Raw genomic sequence first — 25,632 nt, forward strand, 5'->3', positions numbered from 1 at the left:
AAAATGACTGTCACGGCAGCAAAACGTTGTGAGGCCCACATCATTGGGGTTTCTCTTTTTCTTTCTTTCTTTCTTTTTTTACATCCCCTACACTCCTGAGACAGACTGTGTTAGACACCACATCATAAACAGGCCAGCTATCAAGAGGGAATCGGAATGACAGGAGAGGAAGACTGTCATGCCCGACAGCATCAGACTTCAGGATAAAGTAATGCACTTGTTCCTGTGCTGGAGCACCTCTGCCAGGACATGGGGATGCTTGCACTGACGCCTCTCCTATCCCTTGTATGCTTCTCCACATGACGGTGCATTTGCTAGCATAGTTAAAACAGGTAAAGTCCAAGGCTCCAACCTTGTCTCTGTCTCTGCAACTCTGCCTTTCTAAATAAATAGATAAATATTTTTAAAACTGCAGGGATAGTTGGCACTATAGCTCAGTGAGTTAAAGCCCTGACCTGCAGCACTGGCATCCCATATGGGCAAAGGTTCGAGTCGCTGCTGCTCCACTTCCCATCCAGTTCCCTGTTAATGTGACTGAGAGAGCAGTGAAAGATGGCCTGAGTGCTTGAGCCCCTGCACCCACATGGGAGACGCAGAAGAAGCTCCTGGTTCCTGGCTTCAGCCTGGCCCAGACCTAGCCATTACAGTCTTTTGGGGAATGAACCAGAAGATAGAAGAGCGCTCTCTCTCTGTCTTCCCCTATCTCTATAGCTCTGCCTTTCAAAATAAATACGTCAATCTTTTTGGGGAATATAAAGCTCCAAAAATTCCAGTTCTCTATCCAAGGTTTCATTAGTAGTTTGAAATGAGGTACTGGTAGAGAGAACTACAAATGCCTTTGATAGTTATGTGTAACACCAGGGAATCTTACAGTTATTCTGCCTTTTCATCTATTCCACTTGTAGTTTTCTTGCATACAAAACTATTTTTATGATTTATTTATTTGTTTGGAGGCAGAGTTATAGATGAAAGAGAGACAGAGAGGTCTTCCATCCACTGATTCACTCCCCAAATGGCCAGAGCAGGACTAGTCCAAAGCCAGGAGCTTCTTCCTGGTCTCCCACACAGTTGCAGGGGCCCAAGCAGTTGGGCCATCTTCCATTGCTTTCCCAGGTACATTAGCAGGGAGCTGGATCAGAAGTGGAGCAGCTGGGACATGAACCAAAGCCCATATGAGATGCCAGTGTGGCAGGCAGAGGTTTAACCTACTAAGCTACATCATTGGCTCCCATACAAAAGTCTTAATTGAATAACAAGGACAATAAATTTAACTGTCTCCTGTAGGTGGTAAGAACTTGGATTATAAAAGGGGGCTTTTAAAAATCAGGGGAAATATAATTTAAGGACAGTGCGTGTTTCTCATGAACTTTTTGAAATTCCTTTCTATAAAGTAGCATGAAGTATGATTGAACCTGGACTGCTAAAATTCCCATATTCAGAATACAACCTCACAGAATTTGACAGAAACAATTAAAGAGTATGAATGGTGTATTTAATTATCTCTCCTTCCCTTAGTGAATTTGTTTTGAGTTCCAGTCTATTTCACTCTGGAGTAGAATTACCAAGGAAGACATTTTGATTAGACCTCATGATATAAGATTCAGGAAGTCGGCCGGCGCCGCAGCTCACTAGGCTAATCCTCCGCCTTGCTGCGCTGGCACATCGGGTTCTAGTCCCGGTCGGGGCGCCGGATTCTGTCCCAGTTGCCCCTCTTCCAGGCCAGCTCTCTGCTGTGGCCAGGGAGTGCAGTGGAGGATGGCCCAAGTACTTGGGCCCTGCACCCCATGGGAGACCAGGAGAAGCACCTGGCTCCTGCCATTGGATCAGTGCGGTGCGCTGGCTGCAGCGCACTGGCCGTGGCGGCCATTGGAGGGTGAACCAATGGAAAAAGGAAGACCTTTCTCTCTGTCTCTCTCTCTCACTGTCCACTCTGCCTGCCTGCCAAAAAAAAAAAAAAAAAAAAAAAAAAAGATTCAGGAAGTCTGTAAGGAATTATTTTAGAAGTAGTTTTATGTTGCATAATATAGTCATTTTTATATTTACTAATGAACAGCTTTGTATTTCTCAATAAAGGTAAATTTTAAAAAATCAAAGAACTTGATTTTTAAGATTCTGCAATTCATGATGAAGTTAGAAGTTAAAGATTTTACTTTTCTTGAATATATATTTGAAAGGAAGGAAATACATTTTATGTTTCTTACTTGGAATAAAGCTGCAGTCTTTTTAAAAATGCTGAATCATTTAGAAGTGCCAGTGATGTCACAGTAAGTTAACTTAGGCAGTGTAAAATTGACTTCCGAAGAGGAACACTTATAGCATTCAGTGAACAAAATGATTTCCACACCAACAAAAACATCCTGATCTCAAGTATAGAAATAAACAGTTTTGGAACCTTGAACAGATCTCTCATGGTATGGAGAATTGTTTTCCTTCTCAGCAGACAGATTTAACAGAAGCTTCTTTTTTAATGAGAAGATATAGAATTAGTATAGGCTAATCTATAATTTATGATAAGAGGTTTGTAAGTTTGTCAGTCATGAAGTAATGGCCAGCTCAGAGCTTGTCATCTTAATGCTCTGTGCCAACAGATGGTAGCACTAGTTCAAGTATCTGCTTTATTATATGTTTATCTATTTTCAGTTATCTTTCGAGCTGCACTAAAACTCAAGCTAATCATTTTCTATTTTTGTATCCTTTGTCTTTTAATCTTTATTTATATATATTCAAACTCTTAAGGTTTATACCAAATAATTATATTTTCAAATATGAAATGAGTTTTCCATATTATAAGAAATTAAATAATATTTGAGAGAATAAAATATTAAATGTCAGATATTATGGTAACATGTAACAGTTGCCTTACATGGTCACAAGTCAACTGAATGGTGTGAAACCAAAGTCTTTGATTCCACAGCAAGTTATGACTTTTACTCTAACTTCTCAATATGTATATTTTATAGGCCTCTGCTTTTGCTTGTTCACATTTTGTAGAAAATATTTTTATGCACATATAACAATCCTAGGCTTTTGAACAGATCAGTGGGACAGCCTTTGAGCACACTTTCATCATTTAGGGACCCAAATTGTTTTAAGCTTTACAGTTTTCAACAGAGAATTCCCAAGGTCGCCCAGATGTCATCTCTATTTCAGATAGAAAAGAAGATGAGTTAGGGTAAAGTTATTTGCATGGAAGGTGTAAAAGTACTTTACTACTTACTTAAAAAGTAGATATGCAATTTTTTATAAATATTGGACATTGGTTTAACAGAGCTAGGTTGCAATGTACACCTAAGAGAAATTAATATTCAGTAGTAACTGTTTTATTCAACTTTCTTTTCTCTTTAACCCCTGCCCCCCAGAAACCTTTTATTTAAGCTATACAGACTTCCTGCCTTCAAACACTGTTGTTGAATTCCTATCTGAATTGGAAGGACGTGAGGAGAAATGCTTCCAGGACATCCACTTGGCCTTTGCCTATGATAGCTTTTATTTACCCCACAAGCTAAGCAACCAGCATGGGAATTCTGCCAGCTATTAAGTATGTCCACTCTAAATGCTCAGGTGCCACATGGTCCATGGGCTGAGTAGACCTACTGTGAGATGGCCTGTGTCCAAGACGTCATTTGTTTTTTGTGCCTCCCTACCCCATACATCCTCACTCTGACTTGGAGGCACAGTGATGCTTCATGTGCCTGGGTCTTAACGTTACCTCAGATTCTGATTTAGCAATTCTTGTCCACACCCATGCAATATCTGGATATCATGCATCCCCTGTGAGGTTTCCTGAGGTTACCTCAGTGAATACTTGTAGGTATTTTTTCAAGAAGACTAGAGAACCAGTATATACTTTGGAGTTTGTTTCAGAGTAGTTCCTCCTGGGAATTCATCCTCTCTTTCAGTCCGTTGTTTCTGGGTGTGAGAACTGGCTTGGGGCCAGAAATTAGACAACTTTTGTTGGTTGATTTCTGTGATTGTGTTAATGAAGCCACAAATTTTTGAGTGCATTTATCTTGACCCTGGGAACATGGTTCCTAGAAACCGTCTCCAGAAATTTTGGGTTTGCAGGTGCCCCATGGGCTACATTGTAATATTGCTCCTTTTTGTGACACTTGGGCCTCTCATACTTTGGAGAGCTAACTGCCACTACTTGCCATCTGTTATATTAGCATCCTGGCATCCCAGTTGCTGTCGCAGTCTCAGTTCCATGTAACATTTCATGCTATTTGAATGTTTCCCTATGGGCCCTCATCTAGAGAAGACACTTTCTGTGGAACCTTTATTTGATGCTGTTATCCTTTTCACCAGCTCACTTCGTTGCTGTCTAGGTTTCTCACAGAATACAGTTAACCAATGGACTGACCTTAGTGACATATGTATTCTAGACTTTTGTACCCTTCCTTCACCATTTGTCAGCCAAGTTCTAAGAATTTAAGTTTCATATAATATTAGTCATCATTTTATACAAACTTGTGAGGGCCAGCTTTGGCAGTTTAATATACCTGTCTACCCGAATCCTCACCAGGACGGTAAATTCTGCCAGACAGATGCTCCAGTATTCATACACTTGTCTCACCTCACCTTGGGTTCTCTCCTCTTAGATCCAGCTTCTTAAGGGAGCAGAGACTTTGGTATATCCATGGTTCCTGCAGTTCCTCTGTGCTTAGTTCCTTTGTCCTCAGCAGTGCTGGGCCTTTCCAGGCCGGCTTATGTTGGAACTTCTCCTTTTTTATTGAATACTGGCCAAGAGGAGGTAGTAGTGGTAAAAGGAGAATGGCTACATGTTGCCTCACAGTGTAATGGTTCTAACTGATCGCAAGGATAAGATTTCTAGATTTTAGCAGGGAAGAAAGAGACACTTCTGAAAGTCCATGGCAATGCAGTTTTTGATTTTGTCAACTCTTAGGTTTGTAATTTGTTTTATTGGGTCCTCCTCCTTCCCAAATAGAGTTCTGACTTTGATATAGCATATTGGGAGGAAAAACAGGCTGAGAATCCAACCTTCAAGAGAGCTCATACACCTATAATATCTTTACCCTGATACTCTGCTTTTTGGATGCTTCAACAAGTGGGGTACTTTATAAATTTCCAAGGAGACCCACTGAATATGATGCTCTTCATGTTCATTCAGTGTGATCCCTACCACGTGTGTCTTCTAGTGGCACACATATATAGTGCTGTACAATGAACTTTCATTCATATGGCTTGATGTGACAACTGTTGTCTTTTGAACTGACATTAGTGTATTGTTTGTATATTAACCTGTTATTTTTATTAGATATGACAAGTTATTAATGATGAAATAGCTAAGACTTATTGAAAGCTATTCTGAGTTTTATATTTACTATTAATATAATCATCACAACAACTATGTGTTAGCAGATAATATCATTAGTTTCAATCCTGAAAATGAGCAAATTGGGCCATAGAGAAGTATTGAATTGTCCAAAGTCACAGCCAGTAAGCGGTAGAACAGTATGTGTCCCCACTTAGCCAGATGCCAAAGTCTAGGTGATTCTCACTACATTGTTGCTAATTCTCTTGGTACTGTCTGATGCCAGCCAGTTACAACTAGAAGCTTAAATATAGCAACTGAAATTGAATGCCGGTATTCTATTTTCAACAGTCATCTGGATGTCTCTTAATCCCTTAATATTATCATGTTAATTATTATTACATCGAACAACTAAATGGAAAAGCAAAATGTAATTATTTTCAGAAAAGTATGTAGAAAGTACATTGATGTAAAGACATGGACGTGATTAAATATTTCTATTTTTCAACTATTTTCCATGTGATGTGACTTTCAGACCCCTTTACCAGGTATTTCAATACATCTGAGAAGAAATGTCCAACTACTAAAACTGAGATGGTAAATTCCAAATTATTTATTTATTTGGAAAGTCAGACAGAGACAAAGAGAGAATGTTCCTATCCACTGATTCTCCCCAAATGCCCCAACATCCAGGATTGGATCAGGCTGAAGCCAGGAACTGGTAACTCAATCCAGGGCTCTCATGTGGGTGGCAGGGACCCAAGTAATGAGCTATCACCTGGTGATTCCCAGGGTGTGCGTTAGCAGGAAGCTAGGATAAAAGTAGTACTGGGACCCAGGCACTCTGATATGGGATGTAGGTGTCCCAGGCAACATTTAGTCACTAGGCTAAATGCCTACCCCCTCAATTATTTTCAAACGATGTCAGTAATTATTATAATAAGGACTTCCTATGACAAGAGCTTCCTATAACAAAGTATAACAGACATCTCGGAATAGTGTTTTTAAATTTGTCTCTCTTTAACTTTACTAGGGGTTTTAATAGTTGCACATACAAATATATAGTTCAATTGATATTATTTGATCAGTTTGTATTATAGTCTGCCAAAATCAAACACATCTTGCTTATTTTAAGTATGTGATAAACTGTCACTGAGTCCATGCCAGTATTAAATTTCGATCTGGAGGATGAAAGAAGAGAGGGTATTAAAATGCCAGTGACATTCAAGATCTACAACCTTTATTTTTTTATAATTCCGAAGACTGTTTTCTTACAGATGACTTTAGAAATTAAACCCTAAAGGTACCCTCAGTGCACTGGTTTTTCTCAGTGCCAGCTTTTAACAATGAGAACGTAGTGCTTTTCTTGTCCAGCTCTAGAGGAAAAAGGTGCTATCAGTTATTTAGAATCTGATTTATACCTGAAGAGCGTGGCTGCCACTCTCCGTGATTTCAGGGAAGCTAGGTATCAAGGAGCAATTTTCAAAGACTTGAAAGCTGGTGCAGGGTTATGAATAAACTCGGAGACGCTTTGACCTTCCCTGTCAAACGATAAGGCCATAAATATGTGGGTAATTCTGCTTTGTAGAGAGTACCGTTCTTTCCCATCGTTGTGGAGTATCTAGGATACCAAAAATTGGTAATAGCAAAACTAAAACAAAATTTTTATTGTATGAAAAAATTTAAAAAGTAGAAAATATAGAGAACACAAACAGCCTTTTGTGTGTTGCTTCTAAGTCATGTTCTATATTAGTCTCCAGATGTGTAAACTCTTTAATGTTGACACTAAGTAACACAATAACAGATCAGTCATATTTTTACCATTTTTTAAAATATAAACAGAATGACTGACTTTTATCTAGGAAGTGAAACAGTTAATGTATAATATTTGTAATGTTTTTTGCCCCATCATGCCAAATTCATTATGAAATATGGAATATTCTTGCTTTGATACAGTCTTTAAATAGTCACATGCAGTGTAGTGAGTTTGAGTGTTTATAGTGCTGTTAAAAATAAAATGTCATTTTTCTTCATTTGAGAGGAAAGAGAAAATCAACAAGCAAGCACACTACCCTATGGCTGGTTCATTCCCCAGATGCCTGCAATGGCCCCAGGCCAGGGAGCAAAGCCAAAAGCCTGGAACTCAATCCAGATCTCTTACGTGGGTGGCAGGAACCCAATTAATTGAGTCTTCACTTCTGCTCTGCAGGGTCTGTGTCAGCAGAGGCTAGAATCAGGAGCTAGGGCTGGTTATCCAATGCAGGTACTACACAATATGGAACTCAGACATCTTAACCTCTAGGTCAAACACCTGCCCCAGATGTTCTGTGTTAACGGGTGAGTTATCACTCTTAATTTTTTAACTGTTGGAAAACATTTTTCTCTCGCTTCAACATTACCTTTTCTAGGTTGACAACTTAGGGAAAAAAAACTAAGGAAAGGAGTAAACCATCAGTTCAGAGAACCCTCAGAGAAAGAAAGGAAAGAAGGGATAGGGCTCCCCCCCCTTTAAAAATAACAACCAAAAAACAAACCACCTGTCATTCTCCAACTCTTTAAAATAGATGCACACACTATTTTGGACAAAAGTTCAATATCTTTTTTTCTATTTTATGGTCACTTAAAACAGTTGAAAGGACACAAGGACTGAGAGGGGAGAAAGTAGTGGTGATACAAAGATAAAACATGACGAAATCACCTACAAGGGGACAGTGAGAGACTGAGAGTATGTCCCTTCCTGTCTATTGCTATGTAACAGATTACCCCAGATCTTGGTGGTTTAACAACAATAAACGTTTATTATCTTTCAAAGGTTATCGGTGGGTCAGCAGTTTGAGGAGCTTCAAGTTTATGGTCTCATGATGCTGGCATCAGTCTTCTGATTCCATGTTGACCCCTTACATGTCTGGTATGTTGTTATTAGCTGATGGTGGTGTTTGTAGAGGAAGGTGGCTCCATCCCTCTAAATATAGACCCCTCTAAAGGGCTGCTTGTATGTGTTCATGATTGAAGAAAATGAAGTTCAAGTCTAAAGCAAGAGGGCAACTGTACTGGTTGTTTTGTTTATAACCTAGCATCAGAAGTCCTAGACCAGCTTCTGTAATTTTCTATTGGTCACGCAGATTAGCCCTGTTTGGTGTGGGGAATCTAAGGACATAATCCAAGGAAGCAACAGTTCACTGGGTGTCATTTTGGAGGCTGACTAACACAGAGAAACATATAAAGAGAACAGCAGACAACACATAAACATATTTACCTATATGAATAGAAGGTTGTAAGAGACTTGTTTGTTCAGCCAAGAATGCAGTGTGTCTGCATTATCCTCCAGTGCACTTGTTTTGGGACAAATGTAATGATTGCAGTAATGTCAGTTGTAACTTCAAACACAGCAATCTTATCTAGGATGTTTAACTGTTCCCTTATTATAATAATCCATTGTGCAGCTCACAAGGCATATGGCTGTCTGGAATCTCACTATAATCTTACCTCAATGGATAAACACTGTATACCCTTCAACCAAAACAAACAAATAAGCAAAAAGAACAAAAAACTACACTAAACAGTGCTTTTGCAGGTCTGATGTCAATGACTCTTACTTCATGTAGAAGAGGTATAAAGATGAGACTATTTAACAATTAAGATTGTGATCTACAGGCTGGGGCCGTGGCTCACTTGGCTAATCCTCTGCCTGCAGTGCCAGCATCCCAGGTTCTAGTCCCAGTCGGGGCGCTGGATTCTGTCCCGGTTGCTCCTCTTCTAGTCCAGCTCTGTGCTGTGGCCCGGGAATGCAGTGGAGGATGGCCCAAGTCCTTGGACCCTGCACCTGCATGGCAGACCAGGAGGAAGCACCTGGCTCCTGGCTTTGGATCAGCGCAGCGCACTGGCCACGGCAGTCATTTTGGGGGGTGAACCAATGGAAAAGGAAAACCTTTCTCTCTGTCTCTCTCACTGTTTAACTCTGCCTGTCTGAATAAATAAATAAGATTGTGATCTACATAACTTAGGTGATGTGAATATGTTAATTTTAACCCAGGTCTTGCTTCCTGCAGAGATAGAAATAGTATGCAAGGACTGGTATCATAAGCAAATGGGAACAGAGTTTATTTGGCAGTGAAGAAATAAATGTACAATCACGTGTAAATGTGGGCTGCCCCATACAGAGAAATACCCAACATGAGTGGGCCAAAGAATTGCTCATAAACTAGAGAGAAAGAAAAAATTTGAAAGTGGTACCTCAGCAGAAGAGCTGTGTCTGAGACCAGTCGGCAGCAGAAAGGAGCACAAACGAGAGCAGTGTGTCCCACGACATTCTATGGTGGAGAGAGAGAAAAGGAAAACAGTATCTCTACAGAAAGTCTCAGAGCTTTCATCTCTTTTTATAAGGATAGGGGTGATACCACAATTGGGTATGCAAACTAGGTGGGGTCTAATCATATGTCCTGGTCTCAGGAATGACAGGTGCATCCTGGGAAGGTTGGCATTTCAGATGGGAGATAGCATTACCTTGCAGGGATACAAGATTTCCAACTTTCCTAAACTTGCTGCCAATTTATCCGACATCAACTTGAACAGTGCGTTTATTCAAAAGTATTTGCCAAAACACAGTAGACTGTATATTATGGAAGTACTAATTCTCAAGTTGCTTTCAGAAGAAAATCTTATCCTTACATTCTTGACACAAAAAAGGAGAGACAAATTGACTTTCTAAATTAAAAAGTATCTATTATATAACCTCCTTTTGTTTTTTTTGCTACTGAAGTGAAGATTAATGAAGAGAGAGACACCTGATAAACCAGTCGGGCATCCCAGCAAAGAACTGAGAGCCCAGTCTGTGTTCAGTGTGGAGTTTCTGTGGGTCTGGGTGATCTGGGTCTGGATCCACATTTTCTCCCTCCTCCCTAGTCTGGAGAGTCTCCCTGGGTGGAAGGCTTCCCGGGTATGGAATTCCTAAAATTCCTCCCAGAACTTCACAATGGACCAGTAGCCCCTTTGGTGTAGGGCCCATAAGATTCCCCTAAGCTGCCCTCTGAGAGAGGGCTGGGACTGACCCAACCCAGTTTCTGAACAGTGGGAAGACTTCTGATATGTAAATGTTGGTTTGTTTCCACATTTCTTACCTCATTCAATCACCCAACAAGGTTACTGAAAGAAAGCAATACTGTAGATTTGGAATGATGGTCTGCTCTCAATGCTTGATCCTGCATGTCTCATCTATCCACACAAAACTCCCGTTTTTCTTTGACCCCTCATACACACATAGATTAAAGTCTGCTTAGCTATCTTAACATTCTCCCCTCAAGAAAAGTAGCCCATAATCTTACAGGGTGGGTAACATGGATGAAGGGCCATCTTCTATATTTTCTTCTTGTTGACATATGGGTGTACAGCTGCTTTTGGGTGTTTTCTTTCTGTCTGTCCTGTGGTTTTCAGAGGTGACCTAGAAAAAAAATTGTCTTGTGTGCTCCAGAGGGCTGGTCACATCATCCAACAGGATGGGCTGGAAGCCTTGCCTTAACAACCATATGGAATTGAACAGCTTTTATTCTGTTATAGAAAAAAATGATTGAGTGCATTAAAGATAAATGGTATAAACAGAAGTAGTAAGCATGAAAGCTGTTGGGTCAGAGGGAGACAGTAACCAGAATTTCCATGACCTAATACTGGTCCAGAAATTCCAACCCTGTTCAGACTGGTCCTGGAGTTGTCTAGCCTCCTCCAGGAAATGGAAAATATGGTTTTCTATCTGTCTAGCTTGACCCAGAAACATTTCTTGGAGCGTGGCATAGATGCCCCCTTGGGCAGCAGTTAGTATGTCTAACTGCTTGCCTGTTTGAAGGACTGAGTTTAGCAAACCCAGCACAGAGACCCTACTCATAACAGCTTTTAACTGGCCAAAAGCTTTGTTTTGTTGTTTCCCAAAGGAGGGGACCCTGTTCTGGGTTTCTATTGAGAACCTGATATAGAGCCTAATACAGGAGGTTTGCTATTTTTTTGTACGCAGGAGTCTACAACCTACTAGTCCACAACCTATTAGAGAAAAATTCTGGAGCTGTTTTAAAATGTAGGACAAGGAATAGCTGCATGGCCTGTATCCTCACTGGGGCCAGTCTCTGTTCCCCAGAAGTGAGGATAAACCCCCAAATAATTAACTTCCTGGTGGACCAGCTGTGCTTTCTCTTGGTTATCTAGTAGCCAAAGTCTGCTAGGAAGCTGAAGGTTAGATAAGTGGCTAAGATCAGAGACTTGGGAAGGGAAACTGATTAACAAGTTTCTCATGTACTGGATTATCTTCCCACCCACCTCAAGAGACAGGTTTAGTTTCCCAAATAGGTGCAGCACTGTCCATAAATCCTGTGGCCACATTGCACAGGTTAGCTGTCGCTTTAATCACTGTTTGCTAACATATTTAAGGCAGATAGGAACTTATAGGAGGGCATTAACCCTTTTTTCATCCTTTTGTATGTTAAAAATAATAACAGCAAATGTTTACTGTTCATTTACTGAGTGGCAGGCCCTATTGTCAGTGCCTTACATACCAGATCATTTAATCTTTGGAGCAACTCTTTTATCTGATTTTCAAGATAAGGAAAGTTAAACATGCTGGAAAGGAAGTCAGATCTATGAAGCCTTTCTTCAGCAGGCATGCTCTTAGCCACTACTGTATAAGTAAAATAGGCTCAGGCTAGCTCAAAACAAGTATTCATTCTAAATGACAGCAATTTCCTCAGACTCCAAGGGTAATGTCTGAACCAAAGGGAAGCTCTCAGAGGCTGGCAATGGGAAAAGGAAAGCTTTTGGAAACTAGGAGAGTTTCTGAAGAATGGGGTCAGTGTGTGGGTAGGTTGGTCTGACTGACTCTCCTAAAAGATCATTTCAGCAGCTTGGTTAAGAGCAGGCTCTCCTGGGGCAAGAAGAGCTCATATTATGGTGAAGTGGACAGACTGATAGTGGAGGAAACTGTGAGTCATGATAGGCAGTGATAAGGATCTGGATAAATTTAGAATATAGAGGATTTCTTAATGGGTTAGAGATAAGATATGAAAAAATATTTAAGCATTTGCTCTAAGAATTTGGAAGGGTAGAATAGCCATCAACTGAGCTACAGATCCCTAGTTTTCCATGAAGGTCTGCCCTAATAGTTGCAGCACTGTCTATAAATCCTTGTGTCTACACCGTACAGGTTCACCACGGCTTTACGCCCTGTGGGATTCAGCAATATCCCAAAGATGAAGATCCAAGGACATGAATATGGGTAGATAAGACAGAGGCTGAGATTTAGGAACTGAATCCTATGTCCACGCAAGTACAGGAGTTTAAAGACATGGGTTAAGAGGCAAACCCAGAGACTGATATTCTGGAAGCCAAGATACTATGGAGGTGAGACTGATAGTTCTTTGAAAGTTATTTTGAGAGTTCAAGTCAAGTGATAAGTAGTAACTGACACTGGATATAGCATGTGGAGAGCACCGGTTATCTTGATAAAAGCCAATTTGGAAGAGAGGTAGGGGCAGAAGTTTAACTGGAATGAATCTAAGAAAGAATTAGAGGGAGGTATTGCAGACAATAAATTTTAGCAAATCTTTCCTAGAATTATAATGTGAACAGAAAAGGAGAGATGTTCTAATGAGGTGGTAGACGGCAGATAAAGGAGAGGACCAAGAGTAGTTATATAGGAACTGCTGAGCTGTGTGTCCACTTTGATAAATAATTACTATGGTAATTATAAACAATATACCAAGTTTTATAGATGTAAAAGGCAATGAGATATGATTCTTGCCCTTGAGTGAAGGAACTGAAAACATAACAGTAGAACACAGACAGTGTGCAAGGAGCCCAGGCAGGTCAGGGAAGGACTTGGAAAAGGAGTCTGCTGTGAATCTTGGGACTGGTGCCATCCGAATGTTAGCCCCACTTGCTTCTCAGTAATATTTTATAAGATCTGGGGCACCAAAAAAAATTTCCTGTTTGTTCTGACTTACAGTACTCAAATCTTTCTTATTGCCTTTTTTAAAAATCATAGTGTTTTTGATCTTGGCCTAGTTATGAATTTTGCCTTGGAAACCTCAATAAATATGTTTTAAAAACATGACTGAGTATCCTACATGGTCTCATCTGTATTTTCCCTATGTTCATTCATTAAATGAATGGGGATATGTAAGTAGAATGGGAAATATTGAAGATAAATGTATGAGATCAAAGAAAACTTTGCATTCACTCTGTAATTTAATTATTTTATAAGTATTTATTATTTGAAGAACATTGGGCAAGCCTGGGCAAAAGCTAAGTATGAAGACAGAATGTATGGCGCAAAAAAAAAAAAAAAAAAAAATGGAAAAATAAGCCAACAGAATATTCTTGATCTGGGTTTTTAAATATAATTTTAATACTTTTATGTTACACAAGGTTTAAATGTTTTTTATTTAACATGTTCTAATTCACATATTGGTAGGTTACAGTGATATTTCAAGATACATGTATGGCCAGTACTGACCAAATCACAATAACTAGCATTTCAGTCTCCTTATACTCTGTTTTGAATCCTAAAGCTCCTCTTTTCTAATTCTTTATAAATACATATAATGAATTATTATGAGCTATAGTCACACCATTCTGCTGAGATTACCATAATCTTTTCTTTCAATCCAACTGAGTGTTGTTATCCATTATTCTGTCTTCCATTGTATCCCCCAGGACCTTCTCAACCTCTGATAGTCACTATTATGCATTCCAATCAACTAATTCTTGAGAAAGAATTACAAAACTTACAAAGGAGAAATGGCATTGTTTTCTTAAATGGTCCTGGGAAAACTGGATGCACATATTCAGAATAGTCCACCTTTATCTCTACCTCTCACCCTATAAAAAAATCTGTTAAATATGAGTCAAAGCCCTACAAGCAAGACCTGAAACTTTGAAACTACTAGAAAACAACATGGGAAAAACACTTCAAGACATCACTATTGTAGTAATACTTTTTGGATAAGACACTGAAAGCACAGATAATAAAAGCAGGAATAATCAAATGGGATTGTTACCGGTGAAGGGCAGGGTTCTTGTCTTTGTGCAAGAAAGAATTCAGGTGTGAGACAGAGAGTAGTGGAAAGTAAAATAGCAAGGTTTATTAGGGAAGGGACATCCATAAGAACAATGGGCACCTCTCCAGACAGAACCTGAGAGAGAGTGCCCAGTCACTCAGACTGGGGGAGAGCAAGGTTACATGGTTGAGTGGAGAGTACACCTGGGCAGGCCAGGCGGGCGGCTCAGCAGAGAGGCAGAGGGCTGAGCACGCAGTCCAGTTGAGGCTGTGGGTTTTTAAGGGGATGAGTCTTGCCTCCCCACCTCTGCTCTCCTTGGAACAAAGGACTTTTTGGATGTAAATACAAAAAATTCCTATCTAAGTTTTCCCCTTGAAGTTATCAGACAGGAGGAAGCCTGGCTGGTCGCCCCAGTTAGAGGAAGGATAGTTTTCTGATAGAAGGGGCAGGGCACGTTTGAAGTGCAGATACTGGGCTGCACCTGGAAGGTTAGCAGGCAGAAGGGGTGGGGACCTCCACCTGGCAGGTTATCGGGTAGAAGGTACAGGGCAGGATGCAAATACTGGGCTGCCCCTGGAAGGTTATCGGGATGACTTTGAGATGCATATGCTGGACCTAAATGTCTCCTTAGGCCTTTGTCACACACATATAAGCTCATATCTGACTTCCTAACAGCATTATATCAAACTAAGAAGTTTCTGTTCATCAAAGGAAATAGTCAATAAAGAAACAACCCTCACAGTGGCAGAACACATTTGCAAACTATTCATCTAACAAAGATTGAGATCCAAAATATATAAGGAATTCAAAAATGTAACAACAAAACCCTAAATTTTCCATAAAAAAATGGACAAATGATCTGAGTAGATTTTCTCAATAAATACTGAATTGATTTGTTGAGTTTCTGACATCCTTATAGATTATGAATATTACCCCTTTATCAGATGCATATTTTGAAAATATTCTCCCATTTGTTTACTTCTTTACTGTTTGCTTGTTTACTGTTCTCGAGTGTTTCCTTTGCTGTACAGAAGATTCTTGGCTTCATGTAAACCCATATATCTATTTTTCTTTTATAGCCTGTGCTTCTGAGGTCTTATCCAAGAAGTCGTTGTCTGTGCCAATGTTTTGCATGGTTTCCCCTATGTTCTCCTCTGGTAATTTGATGGTTTCAGGTCTTAGGTTTAGATCCTTGATCTACTGTGAGTTGACTTTTGTATAAGTTGTAAGGCGGTGTCTTGTTTCATACTTTTGAAAGTGGAGATGCAATTTTCCCAACACCATTTGTTGAAGAGACTGTCCTTTTTCCGGCTAGTGATTTTAGCTCATTTGTCAGAGATTATTTGGTTGTAGGTGTGTGGATTACTTTCTGGGGGTTCTATCATGTTCCATTGGTCCACATGTCTCTTTCTGTGGGAGTACCAGGCTATTTTGATTATGACATCCCTGTAGTATGTCTTAAAATCTGGAACTATAATGCCCTGGATTTGTTGTTGTTAGTTAAGATTGCTTTAGCTGTTTTGGATCTCTTGTATTTCTATATTAATTTTAGGACCTTTAGAGTCTGAGAAGAATGACCTTGGTATTGTGATTGGGATTGCATTAAATATGTGCATGGCTTTGGGTACTATGTGCATTTTGATAATAATTCTTCTAAACCACAAGTGAAGATTTGTTTTTTCATTTTTTGTGATGTCTGCTATTTCTTTCATTGATGTTCTATAATTTCCATTGTAGAAAGTTTTAATATTATTTAAGGTGTACAGATTTCTTACATTTCACATAAGATTTAGAAATATAGTGGTTCTTCTCACCCTACCCTCCCTCCTGCCCATTCTCCAACCCTTCTTTCTCCTCTCTCTACTATTCTCACTCTTAATTTTTACAAAGATCTATTTTTAGTTTACTTTGTTATGAAAATTGTACCCAGCAGAATATTTGGACATACCAGATGCCCCAAAATTATTTCTTCACTCTTATAGTATGCATGTTTATATTCCTTCAAATTTCATATGCTGAAGTCCTAACCATCAAAGTGATGATATCTGGAAAGTGGTTAAGTTTGGAGGGTGAAGCCCTCATAAATGGAATTAGTGCTCTTAAAATAAAGGTCCAGAGAAGCCCTTTCCCCTTTCTACCATATGGGAACACAATGAGAAGGCAAAATCTATCTGGCAGAAAGAAAGTCCTCATCGGACATTGAATCTGCCAGCACCTTGATCTTAGATTTTTCAGTATCTAGAACTTTGAGGAAAAAAAAAGTCTGTTGCCTATAAGCCACAGTGCATGGTATTTTTCTATAGCTGCTCAAATGAGCTAAGCCATTCACTTATCTCCCTCTTCTTTAACTGGAACTTCCTCATAATTTCTTCAGGGTTATAAAGCATGGTGGTTGTACTGGCTTTCAATAAATAACTATAAAGTGTTGTTATTTTCCATCACCACCCTCCCCTGTTAAGGGGCACCAATGATATCCAACAAGCATTAAGAACATGAGTGAAAGAGAACACTAGACATTCATCATACTGCTGAACAGTGATCTTTGTACTTTAAAAAAGAAATGCAAATGTCCAAAAAATACATAAAAACATACAGAACATTAGATGTATTGTCAACATACTAAACATCGGCCACACTATGTTCTCCACTAGCAGAAATGATGCCTGGAGTTTTTTTAAATAGGACAATGCATTAGGACCCTTCCAGAAGTTCTCTCCACTGTCAGACACCCCCTCCTTACCCTCCATTCCCCCTCCAGTCTTAATGACTTGCAGCTTCTAGGGTAACAGGAACGAGAAACACATGAGTGTTTGTTGAGTAGCAAATTTGACAATGAGGAGTCAGATAAGGGAATGTTTTCCTTACAATAATTGTGGAAAACTGATTGTCTATCGCAGGAGACTCTACATGTACGGAACTTTTAGAGTAAGAAAGCTGGAGTGCTTAACAATAGGGAAGTTGAAATATATATTGTAACACTAGTATTTCCATCAATTCTTTACCAGTTACCAGAATATTTCAGCTGTAAGTCTAGTGGACTTAATGTCTGAACCAAATTGTAGCAAAATTATTGCTAGAACTAGAAAAAGAGAATGTTTTAGTGCTAAACTCAGTTAATATTGAAAATGCCAAGAAATAACTTGAAGTTGTATTTTACATATGGTAACCAGGTATGAGACCTCAGAAGATATTTTTAGAATTTTTCTAAAAATCATGAATAAATTGAATGATATGTACTCCTATAAAAATTAACTTTCTAAGAACTAGAGCTTCTATATAGCAAATGGAGACACAGTTCTTCTTTAGATAATCTTTGTGCCTTATTCTGGTATTGCAAAATAAAGATTTAAATAAAATTATTTTCTCATTTTCTGCTCATTTTTGAAGTAAATTTTAGGAGGTGAAATTACATTTACTTCCTCTTAAAATGACTGGGGTAAAGTGATGAGGTTTTAAAAAAATAAAAACCAGAAAAGAGTGAAAAAAAAATCTTTGTTTAAGTTAAATTTCAGGGTTGGCGCCGCGGCTCACTAGGCTAATCCTCCGCAATGCGGCGCCGGCACACCAGGTTCTAGTCCCGGTCGGGGCGCCGGATTCTGTCCCGGTTGCCCCTCTTCCAGGCCAGCTCTCTGCTGTGGCCAGGGAGTGCAGTGGAGGATGGCCCAGGTGCTTGGGCCCTGCACCCCATGGGAGACCAGGAGAAGCACCTGGCTCCTGCCATCGGATCAGCACGGTGCGCCGGCCGCAGCGCGGCGGCCATTGGAGGGTGAACCAACCGCAAAGGAAGACCTTTCTCTCTGTTTATCTCACTGTCCACTCTGCCTGTCAAAAAAAAAAAATAAAATAAAATAAAAATAAATTAAATTTCGAGAACCTAATAGAGGGAAAAGAGTAAATGATTCCACTTCTGCAATGCAAATGCTGAAAGCCATACTACTGGCATTGAACAGGTGACCTAAAACTACTTAATAAGTAGAATAATCCCCATTTTACATAAAACCATTTTTTAAGCTTTATTTATTTGAGAGGTAGAGTTATAGACAGAGAGAGGGAAAGACAGAGAAAGGTCGTCCATCCACTGATTCAATCCCAAAATGGCTACAACTGCTAATGCTGGGCCAATTCAAAACCAAGAGCTGGGAGCTTCTTCCAGGTCTCCCACGTGGGTATCAAGGACCAAAACACTTGGACCATCTTCTGTTTTTCATAGGCCATTAGCAGAGAGCTAGATCAGAAGTGCAGTAGCTGGGACTTGAACTGGTGCCCATATGGGATGCCGGCACAACAGGCGGAGGCTTAGCCCACTATACCACATAAAACCATTTTATAAAGTGTACTTTGGGTGCTACCAACAAGCTTTCATAATTACTAATTGTGTGAGGATTTATCCCAGTGTCCAATTAACCCAACGCTATCTACACAAAGGTAGACTCTCTATTCTTAGTCCTTTCAGTTCACTGGGACATTCTTTGTATTCAGATTTTGATAGAGAAGACTTTTCAAAGCATATTGACAGCTTTTCAATTCCTTTATCTTCTAAGCAGTCAACCAGACATTTATTAGACACATAATATTAGTCCTTTCACTGTTCTATAAATCCAACAGAAAAAGTGATATTGCTTTAGGGATAAAACATGAAACCATTTATTTGATGCTCCTACTTCCCTGCCCACCCCCAGCAAAGTTTTAAAAGGACCTGTTCCTGAACACGTGGCTCTCTTCCTCTCTGTCTCCTGATCTCTCTCTTTCTCTGTCTCTTGATCTCTCTCTCTGGATCTCTCTCTTATACTCTCCTCCTCTCTCTTTTCCTTTTTCGCCCCTTCCCTCCAGTCTGTTAGGTTTCCTCCAATAAACCATTCCCCTTAAATAAAAAAATATAGGAACCCATTTGAGAAATGCAGCACAGTTGCAAAATGCACATTGTGTAACATAAATAATTAAAGATGATAGCACTTAGAAGGAAGTGAGTCATCTATGCTAGCAGGAATACTCAGGAGTTGTCATTAAAAAGCAGAGCTTGCCTTTGACTTCGTAGTTTCTCCAGATTAAGGGTGGAGCACTGGTGGAACAGTAGACAGCAGAACGTGGACACAGTCATCATACTCTATACTAAGTACGAGAGCATTTACCTGAAGTAATTTGAAAACTCAGAGATCACTGTCTGGCTCAAAGCATATCTTTCAGTGTAACCTGTCCTGTTTCTGCTGTTAGAAATGCTTACTTCTGGGATAAGTATTATCTTTAGAAGCCATCATTTAAAGTGCCTGTATCTTTTGGAGCTGTGAAGAGTAGGTTTTTGACAATTCAGTGTGAGAGCACTCACCAGATTGTTTTGTCTGACTAGAATGAAAGGAAAGCATAAAGATAAGGTGGGATACATTGTAGGAAAGCATAAATACAGAGATAACAGAAAGTAAAGGACAGACATCAACTTCATCACTTTTATTGCAAAATAGTCCAGTATAAGGAGGTTAACAGGGAAATTAGCCTGTCAGCACAGTAACTTACTCTAACAGAAGATATTTTAAAATATTTTTGACCTCTGAATAAACTAGCCTAACTAGCATTAAGAAGGTTTGCTTTTAGATAACCACCCAGTACTGTCATTAACCATTTAGTAGAATAGTAAGGCTAGCGCATGTCAAAAATTATATGGTTTCATCCTGAAGTTATTTAATAATTTCCAAAATAAAAATCAGATGGGGTTTGTTAATATCAAAACATATCATTGCAGTTTTCTGGCTGTGGAAATACTGAATCAAGATACCAAGTTTTAGGTAGTATGTGCAAAATAATTACCAATTCAACATCTTCCTAAGTATATTTCATGAATTAAAGGTTACATGGAAAATTATGAGGGGTTATTTGAGGTCAGAAGGAGGTTTTCTTGTCAAGTGAACTGGTGAAGCATTCATTCAGGCAGTTAGGGTTTGTATGTGTGTGTTTTGGGGGAAGGAGGTGTTGTGTTTGCTGCAAAACTACCAAAAACAGCTAACCTACTGGAAAACAATGTGACTTCCAAGAGCAGAATCTAAGAACTTAGCAAGTTTTCAATCTTATTTGATCCTGGGAGCAGCTTTCTGTGGAAATCACTTTGGAAAATGTTCTAACATGATTTGAAACTCTCAAAGGTATCTCAAAATATTCATCCATTTTCAAAAGGAAGTACCCTAAATTAAAAATATATGTAACATTGATTCAATACAGACTATTTCAAATAAACCCAATACACTTGTATTTTAAATTTTACATTTGTGGAGCAGAATCAAAGAAAATATACAAGTCTTCTTGCACTGAAGTCTTACAACTAACTACAAGTTCACTGGGGAGACCATTTCTCTTGTGCCTACTTTCAGTCATGTGAGTAGTCACAGCATGAAAATATACTAGTGCAAAAATCTGTCTGCCTGTGAGAGAAGGAACCTGTTCTCCTGGTAAATAGAACGTGGATCCTTCTATCTACTTCTTTCACTATTATTTTCTGTGGGCTATTCAATTTCTTGCAGTGTTTGTTGATAAATTTTTAAAGTACCTGGACAAACTAACCAAAGATGAGCTGCCTGAGACAGCCTGTGTTTAATCAGCCTGCAGTGGTGTTGCATTCTTACTGGGTCTTGCTATGTACCAGCAGTTTTAGCTGCAATTAGCTATAGGATTTAGGTTCAGCAATGAAGCAATTTGATGAATTACTATCTCATTTGTACACTATGAGGAGTACCTGTTCACTGAATCTTTTAAACTAAATAGGAATATGTTTATGCTATTCCTGTGCTCAGTACTTTATGAATGATATGGCTAATTTGCTGTTTATTTAGTAAGATCTGCACTAAGAGAGCATAGCACAAAACTTGGCATAGTTATTGAATTTAAGGACACAAAGATGTATACAGAATCCAGGTAACTCTCTTCTGAGTATTGTTCAAAGGCAAAGTCTTGGGTAAGCTTTAATCTTTTCTCTCAGTAAGTGATGGTTGTTTCCAAAGGGTAGTATCATAGAAAACAAAGTGACAGTTATTTCTTTCCCTTTTTTAGGTATCTATTTGTGTGTATTTTGCTCTAGCTTGGCATTACAGTCAGGGAGAGTGATCCCAGGTGCTGTCTGTCATTAACATGATCGTGTGGTTTCTAATGCACATGGAAACCAGCATCTTTGTTACCTTTCACTACTTCATTAAAGTTACTGTATTACAGTTGTTAGATGTGTTTAAATAACCACAATTGGGAAAGCAAACTGCCTGTGAAAGATTTTTGTTCTTTCTCTACTACATAGAACTGCCTTTGACTTCGCTCAGAGAAGAGGGCAGAACAGGAACCTGTACAGTGATTCATGAGAGTGGATAGAAGTGAATGATTAGTTCATGTGCCTCTAGTCTCCACTAATGGCGTAAATCCTTAGGGAAGTTCTTTTATGCCAGGCTGTATGCCTGCCCATGTCAAATCATATATAGGCTAGCATATATTATGAACTGAGAAATCTGAGGAATGAACAAAGATTCCTTTGTACAGCTGCTCATTTATTAAACATGTGACATGGACTGGAGGATGTAGGTGGAAAGCAGAATGCTGCTCTCTCTTGACCACAGAAGCTGAATTTGCATACTTATAAACACAAAGACCACTCATGTAGGGTGAAATAACTTTTTGTAATGAGAGGGGAAATGTGAATTGATTGTAGGCTAAGACCTATCCTTGACTTCTCAAGTCCACAAAGTAGTTTATTCCCAGATTGAAAATTTTAAGGTCTGTTGATTCTGAAAATAATGAGGAAGGCAATGAATATATAGCAAGACTGGATAAGAAAGCTTACTACTGCATCATTTAAATCAGTGGATTTTCTAACAGTTATCCTCTCCCTGGGGTAATAACATGTATATATTCTGTTTCCTTTGCATTATATGATACAAATTGAAGACTCTCCTCTCAGGGAATTAATATCCACAAGTTGAAAAGTATTTCCTTATTTCCTTCATCATTCTTTATGGAAGTTAGCTGGAGTATCAAACATACTAATGCATTCAGCTAGCCACTATCACACTGTTAAGCGGGCCCCAAACAGAGGGAAGAAAAGCATCAATTAAGACTGAAAAATTTTCACACACTGAAAATAAGACCACCAGATGACCAATGAGTCCTTCCTTGATAAGTAACTGTAAAACCACCCTCTAATAATAGGTTGCTTTGACAGAGACATTGTTACCACACACACACACACACACACACACACATACACATACACACAGTGGAGGAGGGAGGGAGAGAAGGAGAGAGAGGTGGAGGAGTCTGGGCCATGTTCCTAACCTTCTCATGCTTTCTTGATTCCTTTACCCTCTGCCACCTAATGCTCAGAAGACTACTGGCTACTCTAACCCCTCTGACAAAAATGAATTTTCAGATGGGGACTCTCAGAGTACAGCACTTAAACAGGAAACCAGGGCCCACCTACCTGAAAAGTCACCACCACCACTGACCACTACATTCTCAGGGACTCAGAATTTCTCCAAGAATCCCTCCCATCAACTCTTATAAAGGATGGCTTTGTTACTTTTAGAATTTGTCACAGGGCACTATGTTTGGCCTCTAGGGTTGATCATGTGCATTACAGTTAGTAACTCTGTCTTCAGAGAGGGCTGTCTCTAGAATGGAGGGAGGTGTGAAACAACAAAACTCAACTCTGTGTAGCAAACTACTCAGTGTAAATCAGTCTGGGGAGATGGGGAGGCACCGTATGCAATGATGTCTTAAGTAAAAACTGGGTTTTAGGGAACAATGGCTACAGAGAAGCAGCTGTGTTTCTCCTTGTGTGGCCCCTTCATGTAGTGTGGGTCTCAAACCCACCATCCCACTGCTGTCAGTCTGATTTAAGGGATGAGAAACTGAAAGGCCATCATGAGACAGACTTTATTTCTTAGAGAGGTTTAGGTTTATGGGAAAGGAAGCAGAGCCCTCTTATCCACCACCATCCCTACCCTGCTACAGTTGCCCCCTGTATCTTGGGTTTGTATGGCCTGTTTGTTACAAGTAATGAACCCATAGTGATACATTATTATTACCTAAAATACATAATGGGCTTCATCGTTCTCTCTCATTGTTTCACATTCTGTGGGTTTTGACACATGCATAATGTCAGATATTCACCATAACAGTGTCCCCCAGAAGAGCTTTGCTGCCCTAAAAACACCATGTTCCACCCATTCATTCCCACCTGCCTTCATAAGTATGACAGCACCCTGACATCTGCCCCTAGAGCCTTTGAGGGCATGCACCACCAGCCTGTGGAGTTGATGCTCGTTTACCCTCCAGTTGCCAGCACAAGCTTAATTCCTCAGGGAACCCCTTGCTTACCCTCTGACCCCACTTGTCATTCTGCAGAAGTATTTGTTTTCCATGTACTCATCACAGTGTTTATGTACGTACATGTGTCAGTAATGTGTCCCTGTCACTAGCATGGAGGTTCAAAAATGAGATTACGGCTAGATGAATAAGGCTAGTTCAAATTTCATTCCACAGTCTCATTTCTGACACTTAGTCGTGTAATCTGCATCACAATACATTGTGCTCCCTGTCCACACATCCACGGTTGTCTGTGTCCATCTAATCTACACGTCACCTATCTTCTCTCCTAATGATTGATAATAAGCTCAGAATTTTATGTTTCATTGAAAAGTTCCTTGTGTTGATTATGTTTAGTCCCTTTTAATTGAATTCATGACCTTCTGATTTAATGATCAATTGGAAGTATAAAACATACCCTAGGAATATCTATGAATTATAAACATAGTAAGGATCAGAATGGGCCTGTGTTGAGCTTCAAGGACTAATATGTGCTCTTGACAATTGTTTTACTAAAAGAGCAAACTTGATACAATGAGAGCCTACTCTAATTTGAGGCTCCATAAAGAGCACAATAGAATTCTCAGAAACCTGCAACATAGAATACAAAATATATTGTTAAAATAAAAGTGAAATGACTGCACAAGGGGACCCAAATGCCTTATTATTGTAATATATATTGAGAATACTTAAGACATTATTTTATTAAAATGGAGTATATCCGGCATTCTATGACTTATGAAAAATAACTATACTGTTATTGAATGTATACCTTGGTGTTTTCATATAAGAATTGAGATATCTTACTATAAATTCAGTTTACCCTAAGGATAATGAACAGAATAGAAATGGAGGATCATTACTTTGGGGAATAGGGACTATTCAAGTGTTCTATTTAAAAAGTGAAAGCATTGCTACCTTGGTTGAATATTTGAGTTAACTTTGACATCCCTGTAACCTGAAAAATTGAAACATGGTGAATTATATATGTTTTCATAATCAGAATGAAAGCAGTATGCAGTTCCTCATGGAAAATACTATATTTTTGATAGAGGTACTTCTCATCAAGCATGTGCTGTAGTATTAGAATAGATTGACCACTAGTAGATCGACACTGAGTTCAGAAATTTACCAACCCAGTTATCAGATAAACAGATTTTTTTACTTAGGAAGCAATGTTTATCTGTGCTTGAACAAGTGTTTGGTTAACACTTGAGAAATCTGTAGCACAAAGTTCTGCATCTTTAGATGTGAGCTTGGTTTTGACTTTGTAATTGGTTCTTGGAATTTGTGGATAAGCTGAGAATCCTTGTTAGCTGTGTGGTCCTGGAAACATTTTAACTCTGCAAGTTTTTATATTCTCCTATATAAAACTAATTAAACAATAGGTTTCCTTGTAAAATTGTTGTCAGGTGAAAGTTCTTAGGATTATTTAGCACATAGAACATATATTTATCTTTAGGATTCAGTATGATAAAGCATATGAACGCCCAAGGGGGTACCTGGCACAGACTGTCAGGTCCTCAATGCACATTAACATCCTTTCCTTGCTCTTTCTGCTCTTATTGACTGTTCCTTCTCTACTTCAGGGAAAGAACAAATTGTGTGTAGACACTGGAATGGAAGGAGACTGGTGTGGCCTTATTCCCGTTGGACAGCCCTGCAACCGGGTGACAACAACAGGCCTGAAGTGGAACCTCAGTAAGTGAAACTCTTCAATAAAGGGAGATCTTTCTTTATTCCCCCCCCCTTAATATGTCTTTGGTATATACTTAAGAGAAGAATTTCTGGGTCATATGGTAACTCTTATACTTGCTGAGGAACTACCAGACTGTTTTCCAAGTACCTGCGTCACTCCACATTCCCACCAGCAATATATAAGTTTTCTAGTTTCTTGGCATCTTCAGCAACAGTTGCTATTATCTGTTTTTTTGGTTGATTGGGTTTTTTGTTTTTGTTGTTTTACTTGTTGCCATACTAGTGGGTATGAAGGTG

The 25,632-nt window shown here is 39.2% G+C and overlaps 1 protein-coding gene across 5 annotated transcripts in view; it reads left to right on the plus strand.

The window, feature by feature from the left end:
- The window catches only part of TPK1 (thiamin pyrophosphokinase 1), a 464,784-nt gene that overhangs the window by 311,436 nt on the left and 127,716 nt on the right, over window positions 1-25,632 (plus strand). For all 5 annotated transcript variants that reach the window (XM_051849810.3, XM_051849814.3, XM_089329602.1 and 2 more), the window contains one exon: window positions 25,227-25,338. In XM_051849810.3, coding sequence (XP_051705770.1) covers window positions 25,227-25,338 — 112 coding nt within the window. The remainder of the gene's footprint in view (window positions 1-25,226; window positions 25,339-25,632) is intronic.

The sequence above is a fragment of the Oryctolagus cuniculus genome, chromosome 3, assembly GCF_051225735.1.
Source record: "Oryctolagus cuniculus isolate XC-2025 breed Fujian yellow rabbit chromosome 3, ASM5122573v1, whole genome shotgun sequence".
Taxonomy (NCBI): Eukaryota; Metazoa; Chordata; class Mammalia; order Lagomorpha; family Leporidae; genus Oryctolagus; species Oryctolagus cuniculus.